The 10,114-nt window shown below is 51.8% G+C and overlaps 1 protein-coding gene across 1 annotated transcript; it reads right to left on the minus strand.

Moving 5' to 3' along the window:
* Window positions 1–5,899: 5,899 nt before the first annotated feature.
* KRT36 (keratin 36) lies at window positions 5,900–9,858 on the minus strand. Its single transcript, XM_061391777.1, has 7 exons — window positions 9,394–9,858; window positions 8,418–8,500; window positions 8,009–8,165; window positions 7,297–7,458; window positions 7,071–7,196; window positions 6,688–6,908; window positions 5,900–6,288 (listed from the first exon to the last, which is right to left on the minus strand). Exons 1-7 carry the CDS (start codon window positions 9,841–9,843, stop codon window positions 6,117–6,119), a joined length of 1,371 nt encoding a protein of 456 aa, XP_061247761.1. The 5' UTR covers window positions 9,844–9,858; the 3' UTR covers window positions 5,900–6,116.
* Between the last annotated feature and the right edge of the window lie 256 nt (window positions 9,859–10,114).

Genomic DNA, 10,114 nt, shown 5'->3' on the forward strand with positions numbered 1-10,114 from the left:
ATGCTAAGCTCATGTCATGGGGGAATATGGACAGGTTCTGAGGACACAGGCCACCATCCCATGGGCCAGGTGTGTGTGTTTGGGGCCCTCAGGTGTAGAGCTCCCATGAGTCACTGTGCCCTTCCCATACCCAGGGGCCTGGTGTGACCAGCACCCGCCCGGCACACCCCCAGGATCCCATTGGCTGCCTCAGCCTCTCCTGCTTGGAAATCCATGCTCCAGTGCAAAGGATACAGCTGAGCTGGAAGCCTGGCTGCACCTTCTTGGGTGTTTGCCTTTCCCACCCATGGGGGTATAAGGCCCCACCCAAGCCCTCCTAAGCCCCAACCTCCTGAGGACGTGATCTGGCTCAGCGAGGGCTACCCTGGAGCCACAGGACCCAGAGAAGCTACAGCCGCCAAGGCCTGGGAAGCCTCAGGCTGTTTACACAGCTTAAGGGCCACATGGCTTCCCAGGCAGGGCCCCACAACTGTGCTGCCTGGAAAGGGTTCCTTTGCCCAGCCAGCCCTGTTATTAATGAGGCTAAAGGGACCAGCCATTGTTCACCAAACTCTCTTTGCTCAACCTCTCAACAGCCTCATGAGATGGCATTACCAATATCCCCCTTTAGCAGTGGAGTAAACTGAGGCTTGGAATGTTCCAGGAGCCAACCTGAGGTCCCACAGCTGGTGAGCATTCATACAGGCATTCCAGGGGCATCTTTCCTTTAAGCCCCCCACACACCCTGAAACACAGGAAGACACTGACTTCCAGGGCAGGGGTTGCTTGCCAACATTAATACAGTCTTCTTCCCAGGGAGACTGAAGCCCAAGCCTTCTGGCTCCAGATGGAGGCCCACCCCATTGCCACTGGGGACCCAGCCCCAGCCTGACCTTCCCCCTAGAGCCCACCCCTTACCCCAGCCCCACAGTGCCTCCCGGCTCTGATCACCCAAGGCAGTGGCCAGTGGTTGACCCACTAGCCTTCCATTCACTTGTTGCTGTTCAGTCGCTAAGTCATGTCCAACTCTTTGTGACCCCATGGATTACAGCACGCCAGCCTTCCCTATCCTTCACTGTCTCCCAGAGCTTGCTCAAACTCATGTCCATTGAGTCACTTAGGACATCCAGCCATCTCACCCTCTGTTGCCCCCTTTTCCTCTTGCTCTCACTCTTTCTCAGCATCAGGGTCTTTCCCAATGAGTCAGCTCTTCGCATCAGGGGGCCAAAGTATTGGAGCTTCAGTTTCAGAATCAGAATCAGTCCTTCCAATGAATATCCAGGGTTAATATCCTTTAGGATTGACTGGTTGGATCTCCTTGCTGTCCAAGAGATTCTCAAGAGTCCTCTCCAGAACCACTTTCAGCTCTCAGCCTTCTTTATGGTCTGACTCTCACACAGGTACATGACTACTGGAAAACCATAGCTTTAACTATACAGACCTTTGTCAGCAAAGTGATGTCTCTGCTTTTTAATACACTGTCTAGGTTTGTCGTTGCTTTTCTTCCAAGGAGCAAGCGTCTTTTAATTTTATGGCTTCAGTCACTGTCTGAAGTGATTTTGGAGCCCAAGAAAATAAAATCTGTCACTGTTTCCACTTTCATTGATATCTTCTAGTTGTTTCATGTCCCAACCCTTTCTGCCTAGGGAGACCATAAGCACTTGGAGGCCAAGGCTGACCTCGCACTTCTCATGAAACCTCCACAGTGTCAAGCACTGGGCTTCCAGATGTTTCATAGCAAATGAATGGATGGGTGCTTTCTGTTTGGTGAATTGTGCTAAATAAAGAAGCAAAGAAAGAATTTTTTTTTTTTGACAGATAAGGAACACAGAAAGGGAGAGAAAGAAGAAGAAAGAAGAGAAAAAGTGAGTAGAGAACAGGGAGTGAAAGATACTTCCAGAGTCACCCTTACTATCCCTACTCTGACAGATGGGGAAACTGAGGCTCAGGATGGCGAGAGATCAAGCATTCCTGTGGAGGTGCTGCACCTGCCCAGAGTGACCAGCCCTTCAGCAAAGAGCAAAGTGTTCTCTCGGCCAAAAGCCAGAGGGAGGCAGGCCCATAAGCCAACCCGGTGCCAAAGGTGTGGCTAAGAATTCTTGATCGGTGTTTTTAGATAATTTTATAAAACATATCAGTAATATTTGTGTAAGGAAAAGTGTTTTTACACTGTTCACCCAGCAACCCCTTCTCTTCCATCTTGTTATGTGATGCCTTGGGCTGCAACATTTTTGTTTTGTTTTGATTTGATTGGAGTATAATTGCTTTACTAGGTTGGGTGAATTTCTGCCATACAGCAAAGTGAATCAGCTGCACATACACATATATCCCCTTTTCCTTGAATTTCTTTCCCATTTGGTGGTTTAGACCCTAAGTCGTATGCAACTTTTGCGACCCCATGGACTGCAGCCTGCCAGGCTCCTCTGTCTATTGGATTCTCCAGGCAAGAATACTGGAGTGGGTTGCCATTTTAGGTCACCATGGAGTAGAGTTCACTGTGCTATGCAATCAGTTCTCACTGTGTATGTGTCAGTAGCTCAGTCGTGTCCAACTCTGTGACCCCATGGACTGTAGCCCACCAGGCTCCTCTGTCCAAGGGACTCTCCAGGCAAGAGCACTGGAGTGGGTTGCTATTTCCTTCTCCATCAGTTCTCATTAATCTATTATTCACATAGTGGTGTATGTATGCCAATCCCAATCTCCCAATCCATCCTATCTCCCCTTCCCTCTTTGACATCCATATGCTTGTCCTCTACATCCATGACTTTATTTCTGCTTTGCAGATAAGTTCATCTGTACTGTTTTTCTAGATTTCGCATATATGCATGAATATACGATATTTGTATTTCTTTTTCTGACTTACTTTATCCTGTATGACTGTCTCTAGGTCCATCTACACCTTTGCAAATGGCCCAACTTCATTCCTTTTTATGGCTGAGTAGTATTCCATTGTATATATGTACCACATCTTCTTTATTCATTCCTCCATCAATGTACATTTAGGCTGCTTCCATGTCCTGGCTGTGGAAATAGTGTGGCAATGAACATTGGGGTGCATGTATCTTTTGAGCAGCAATATTTTTAAAGCTATGAAATTTTTCTGATCTATTTTCATTTTTATTAGCATTCTTTTTAATACAACAAAATAATTACTTAGAACCTCATTAGCAATAGCTAATGATTCTTTAGCAAGTACCCTAATAACTTTCTCTACAGGACTTTTGCACCCTGCTCAGCTGGAGTCCGTGCTGTCCCCAGCACATACAACGAAGACATTTGGCCATGTCCTCAAATGCCCTTTTCCCTCCTTCCTGCTACTGCTGCCCATCCTTCAAGGTTCCTTATCAATTCTGAATCTCTTCTAAAGCCTTCCCTGGACTCCCCAGCTCTTAATGACCTCCCTGCTCCTAAGAACCTGAAAACCAGCCCCTCAGCCACACCTGCCATCTCTGAAGCTGTGTGGCAGTGCATGGGTGGTATCTTCACAGCGAGAACATTAGTAACTAGCAAACAGTGCCCATTAACCACTGCTTGATCCAGCTGCTTCTCCCACGCCAGCTTACCTGACATAAACTCCTGTAGTAGCATCTTCCATGAACAGGGTGCTCAGTACTTATCTGTCGATAGATTAATTGATCTGAGTACATGTGAATTCTCATGCCAGCCAGATGTCATAGCTAGAAAGTGCAAACAAGATCAGATGCCTTGAAATGAAGTTTTATATTCACTCTTGAGAAATTTGGTCAAATGTAAGACTTTCTGTCATCTCTCCATTGATGGAAAACACTTGAGAAGGGATCCTGAGTCTGCCACTTGCTGTGTGAATACCCACTCCAAAGAGCATGGAACTTTAGTGTGAACGGCTGGAGAGGTACACCGGACTCAGTAATGGGTGTGCATGTGAGGTTGAGAGCAGGGGTTCCTTAACCAACACAGATGCTCTGAACAATTTGATAAAATGTTAGACAAAGCTACATAAGTAAAGTACCCCTGACATGCAGGCCATCTGAATGCATGTGATGAGGCTGTGAAAATACAATCTGCAGAGTTTGCATAAACAGGGCACACACTGTGTGGTTCGAGGAGTTGACAGCATGATTATTCATCAGGTCACAAGCCTGCACAGTCTGTCTACCGCTTCCATGCAGGAGCCGGGCAGCTGGAGCCGTGGCAGGAATGGAGGTTCAGCCCACTCCCGTCTCCTGGCTATTTCTATGAAGCAGCACACAAGGGTGTGGTGCACTCTCTGAGCGTGCCCGGCTACCCACCTCTCATCACCTGAGCCCTGGGCAGAGTTGGGGTCTGAAGCTGAGCCCATTGGGTTCACTGTCCAGCTCTGAGGGTGCTGCTGGCCGGCAGTGTTGGCCCCATCGACGTCCCACCATGTAATCAAGCAAAGAGCCTGAGCCCACACCGTAGGGTTTCCCAGCCCCAACTCTCAGCCTGGGAAACTCTCTTCGTTTAACACCAGCACTTGGAGCTACCACTTCCCAGGCGCTGTGCACACATTGGAGTCTCCCACAGCTCCTATACAAAGATGCGGGACCAGAGAGGTCACGTGACATGGCTAGGGCTCACAACCAGGCTCCGTGCCAGCTGCTCCAGTTCTCCTGAGAACATCTTCACCCAAAGTCCAGGAGATATTTGAAGCACCTGTGGCTTGTCCAGCAGGTCAAAGATGGATGTTTAGCAACTAATGCCTGGTGACATGGGCTTCCCTGGTGGCTCAGACGGTGAAGAATCTGCCTGCAAGGGAGACCTGGGTTTGATCTGGGTGGGGAAGATCCCCTGGAGGAGGGCATGGCAACCCACTCCAGTATTCTTGCGTGGAGAATCCCCGTGGACAGGGGAGATTGGTTGGCTACAGTCCATGCGGTCACAAAGAGTCGGACACGACTAAGAGACTACGCACACCTGGTGACAGAGAGCAGGACCAGTTTTTTCCCGTGGATCTTGGGTTCAAGCAAGAGCCCAGAGGCAGAGAAGAGAGGGAAGGAGGTCAGGTGCGGGGTGAGGAAGGGAGGAGACAGAGACGGACAACTGGTGGGCTGGGAGGAGCACCTGATTAGACTCAGAATAGCTAAGCAATGGCCTGGTCCCTGCCACTCACTGCTGTGTGACCTGGGGCAAGTCACTGCCTTCTCTGGGCTTATGTTCTCAAAGGAAGAAGGAGTCACAGGGACAAAGGAGGCATGGGGCTCTCAGACTGCTCCAGGTTGTACTTTTCTGATCAGAGGGCCATCCAGAGTCTGGCACTGTTAGACCTGATGCCCATACGAGCACGGTTCAGCCAGCGGAATCCAGGGCTCTTTGATCTCTGCTCCAAGTGAAGTCTGGCTGTCCTCCGCCCTGCTCTGCGTCTTACCACCCACTCTTCCCCACTTTACTTCAGCCCTGTTTCCAGTGTTAGGGACTTGGATTCTCCCAGCCCTCTCACCTGCATCTCCCAGCTCACCCGACTCCCCTCTGTCACTGGCTGACCCAGGCTGTCTGCTTGAAGTTTGCCTCTCTGGGTGGCACCCCCCAAACTATCCCCAGTGTCAGGCCTGGGGGTAGCCAGCAGGGTGACAGCAGGAGCTGGACAAGGGAGGATAAGCTGAAGGGAAGAGAAAACCACCAGACCGGACAGGGCTAGTGAGGACAGCTGGGTGCCTTGGCCTCTTCTGGGGTCCCCTCAGGTGGTCCCCATGGGCAGGCCCAACCCTGTAGGTTATGGCCAGCAGCCATCCGGACTGGGTCAGTGTCTGTTCTCGGGGACCAAGGTCCCAGGTATCCCTGTTATGAAATATTTTGGATCACCCTGTCACTTCTTACCACTCAGAGCCAGAAGAAACAGACCCAAAACCAAAATCCACACTTTTGCAACAAGCTTCGATCAAACACCCCACTAACTAACCACAGAGAATAGACAGAGGCGAGATTTCTATGCCAAGAGAACACACTTTATTGGGTAAATTTCCAGGGAAGCTTAGTTTTACATGGCGTAAAAGCAGTCAAAGCCAGAAACACAATCTAAGATGTTTTTTGGTAGAAAAATCTGCTGAGCGGGGAGTCCCTCTAGGGAAGGAGAGGTGGGGGTCATTTAGAGCCGGGACCCACAGGGGTGTTCTCCATCCTGTGGGCCAGGGCCTGCCCGGTTACAGTGGCTGCAAGTGCTCCCTGGAAGAAATGATCTTCCCATCTCTGATCTCCTCCGTGATGGTGCGGATCTGGGTGCTGAGCTGGGGGGCCGGGGCACAGGGACCGGTTGAGACGTAAGGAACTCTAACAGCAGGCTTGCATTCCGTGGCACAAGGATGGGCAGGCAGCCTGAGGAAATGAGATCATGTCAAGGCCTGTTTGGCATTGGCCGTTGAACTGACTGGCATGTCAAACATACATGAGGGTCAGGTGAGATGGGTGGGAGACCACGACAAATGGCGCAGATGGTGCCTCTCTGAAATCCCTTGAGGGCTGCATAGACAAAGATCAGAAACTCCCAGCCAGAACCAATGGATGGAGAAGTACGGTGAGTGGGGCCAGCTTGTCCCCCTGCAAATGCTTAAAGCCCAGGACCAGAAGGAATGTCTCTCCAGAGGCTGTGATCAAGCCCCCCCTTCATCTGCACAATAACCACTTCAGGACTGATGCCCTCACCGTGGTACTCAGCATTGGGTCCAGGTGAGCCTTTTCCCCAAGTCTGGACCCCCGGGACCCACGGCCACTCACTTGCAGTCTTCTCCCTCGAGCAGGCGGCGGTAGGTGGCGATCTCTGACTCCAGCCGGGCCTTGACATCCAGCAGCACCTGGTACTCCTGGTTCTGCCGCTCCAGGTCGCAGCGAATCTCAGCCAGCTGAGCCTCCACATTGCCAATCAGGCCCTGCATCTGGGCCAGCTGGGAGCTGTAGCGGGCCTCAGTCTCTGCCAGGGTGGATTCTAGGGAATTCCGCTGCAAAGGGAAAGAGGAAGCACTGCCAATGGGAGGGAATTTCCCCTAGAGACCCACAGCCCTGGGTATCTCCATACCACTAGTGATCACCACCTATGATAACCGAGGCTGGTGGATTGGGGCACCTGCCAAGGGCCAGCCCCTCAGGCAGGGGCCACTCACCATGCTGTGCTGAGCCTGCAGCTCGATCTCCAGGGCGTTGACGTTGCGTCTCAGCTCGATGATCTCTGTCTGGCAGCACTGCAGCTGCTCTGAACTGGACACCACCTGCTGGTTCAACTCCTCGGTCTGAAAATCGTGAGAGGACCCAGAGCAGAGTCAGAGCAAGTGAAGCCACTGTCAAGGGTGACCCCACCCCACAAGCTTGTCCAGGGCTGGCCTGGCCTACCTGGGTGTTGAACCAGGCCTCCACATCTCTGCGGTTATTCTCCACTAGGGTCTCATACTGGCATCTCATCTCATCCAGGATCTTGTTGAGGTCCACCGGGGGAGCAGCATCCACCTCCACATTCAGCCGGTCCCCAAGCTGGCATCGGAGTGTATTGACTTCCTGCAGAGAGCAGGCAAGATGGCATAAGGTTGTCACAAGGATGTTGGATACGAGTTTGACTGACCTGGGTAAAAAGCCTCCTCCTTCGGTTGTCAGCTGTGTGACATTAAACAGGATGCTTAACTTCTCTGGGCTTCAGCCTCCTCATGCACCCTGACCTGCCTCCTTGGAGAATTTGGAAGATGATGCAAATACCAGGTAAGTAGAATCATTATCAGGCGCTACCCTCCAAATGGAGATTTAGTATCATGCCCAGGAGTGTGGGATCCATATGACCTTAGACAAGTGACTTAACCTTTCTGTGCCTCAGTTTCCTCATCTAAAAAATGGAGCTTGTAATAGTATTTACCTCCCAGAATTATTGTGAAGATGACATGAAACAAGAATGAAATACAAAGTGCTTTGTAGAGTTCTTGGCACACGGTGGGCCATCAGTAAATGTCAGCTGGGGTTACTGTGGAAGTGGTCGTCACCGTTGTTACACCCAAGGGTCAGCAGTGGCTCCCTTCTGGGTGGGAATAATTAGGAGGCTATGTGAGACCAGCCTCACCTCCTCATGGTTCTTCTTGAGACATATCAGCTCCTCCTTCAGAGACTCCACCTGCATCTCCAGGTCAGCCTTGCACAGGGTCAGCTCGTCCAGGATCCGGCGCAGGCCATTGGTGTCGGCCTCCACCAGCTGCCGCATGCCCAGCTCCGTCTCATACCTGCACACACAGAGCCCTGCTGAGTCTGCGGCAAGGCAGCCACTCACAGGCAGGGCCCGCCACCTTGTTGTCCAGCTGCTTGGGGTCAGCATCGCTGTGGTTCTCTCCCTTGACCCAGAAAGGATCTAGAACTGTGCCACACTTCCCACTTACAGCTGCATCTGGCCTCACTCTCACTCTACCAGCTCCCAGAGGCAGAGGACAGAGGCAAGGGAGCAGCACAGAACTGCCTTCCCAGATCAGGCCACTCACTTGGTCCGGAAGTCATCGGCAGCCAGCTTGGCGTTGTCAATTTGCAGGACCAGCCTGGCATTGTCAGCCTTGGTCAGCAGGATCTGGGGAACCAGGGCCATCCTGTGAGCTGGGGAAGGCCCAGCAGTGGGGGGGCAGGTGGGAGGGGACAGCCCAGCTTTCAGAGGCCATACTTCTAAGTACCTTTGGCATCTCCAGCCCTGAGCTCCGAGCCTAGATATAGAGGGAGTGTCAGTCCTGGAAAGTCATTAGAAAAGACCCTGATGCTGGGAAAGATTGAGAACAGGAGGAGAAGGGGACGACAGAGGATGAGATGGTTGGATATGGTTGGATGGCATCACCAATTCAATGGACATGAGTTTGAGCAAACTCCAGGAGATAGTGAAGGCCAGGGAATCCTGGTGTGCTATAGTCCATGGGGTTGCAAAGAGTTGGACATGACTTAACGAATGACCAGCAACAACAGTCCCAGGAGGGGCATCACAGTGGCCATCAGCCCTGACACCTGCAGCCCCAAAGGCACAGTGGGTCACACCAAGGTGAGCAGAGAGAACCAGGCCAACCTGGATTCAGATTCCACATCCAACACCTACAGACTATGGTATCTTGAGAAAGTGCCCGAACCTCCCTAAAATTCAACTTCCACATCTGTTGGATGGAACCAATAATGTCCATCTCTCCAAGATGAGAAATACACAAACAAAAGGAAGGGAAGGCATTAGGCGCAGAGCTTGTGTCCAGTAAGGACATGGTGTGTGTGATTGCTCTTCCTATAGCTGAGACTGGCTGGAAAGGAGGGGAGTTTACAAGCAGAGAGAGGTCTGGGTCCCCCAAGAAACCAAACCCCTAGAGAGAAAAGCTGGCCCTAATAGGAGAGAGAATCCTCTGGGAGCTACAGCCTCATCTGCAGTGGGATGAGACAGACCGCTCCCAGGGTCTGAGTGGCTGGGCTGGGGTGGGGCCAGGCCCCAGGTACCTTCTGCTGGAGCTCCTCAATGGTCTTGAAGTAGCACTGGTAGTCGGGGCAGATGTACGGGGCCTGAGACTCGTACCACTCGCGGATGCGGCTCTCCAGCTCCGCATTCTCCCGCTCCAGCTGCCGCACCTTCTCCAGGTAGCTAGCCAGGCGATCGTTCAGGAACTGCATGGTCTCCTTCTCGTTGCCATTGAAGGAGCCCTCGCAGAACCAGCCCCCGGCCCCGGCAAAGCCAGAGGAATGGAACCCAGAAGACAGGAAGGAACCAGGCAAGCAGCTCCCAAGGCTGGAGAGGCCCAGCCTGACAGAGGAGGCTGACCCAGCAAGGCTGGGCCCCCTGCAGGAGCCCACGGAGCGGACACAGGACACCCGAGAGATGCCGCTGGTTGCACCACAGTGGCCCCTGATGGACCCAGAGGAGAAGATCGGGGAGCAGAACTGGGAGGCCATGATGCTAGCAGAGAAGGTTGCAGCTTAGCAAGAAGCTCAGGTTCTGGCTCTCATGGCCTCTCTGAGGCATTTATATACACTGTCTGTGGGGTGTTGCCATCTTACACTTGGGAAAGCCCATTCCTATTCCAGGAGAATCTCATTAGAATGTGATTTTTGCTACCCATCCAAAATCCCTTACCTTGTAAAAATTAAAAAGAATGTAGAATTTCATTTGCTAAGTCAGGACTCTCAGCTGTTGTCATTTCCTGGTAGAATATGAATTTTATTG

This window comes from Bos javanicus, chromosome 19 (assembly GCF_032452875.1).
Source record: "Bos javanicus breed banteng chromosome 19, ARS-OSU_banteng_1.0, whole genome shotgun sequence".
In the NCBI taxonomy this organism is placed as follows: Eukaryota; Metazoa; Chordata; class Mammalia; order Artiodactyla; family Bovidae; genus Bos; species Bos javanicus.

Coding starts and splice junctions, on each gene's coding strand:
- KRT36 (XM_061391777.1), bottom strand. CDS start 9,843: ATGGCCTCCCAGTTCTGCTCCCCGATCTTCTCCTCTGGGTCCATCAGG. Junction 7,459..8,008: donor TCAAGAAGAACCATGAGGAG/GTGAGGCTGGTC, acceptor TGCTCTCTGCAG/GAAGTCAATACACTCCGATG. Junction 6,909..7,070: donor TGCAGGCTCAGCACAGCATG/GTGAGTGGCCCC, acceptor TTCCCTTTGCAG/CGGAATTCCCTAGAATCCAC.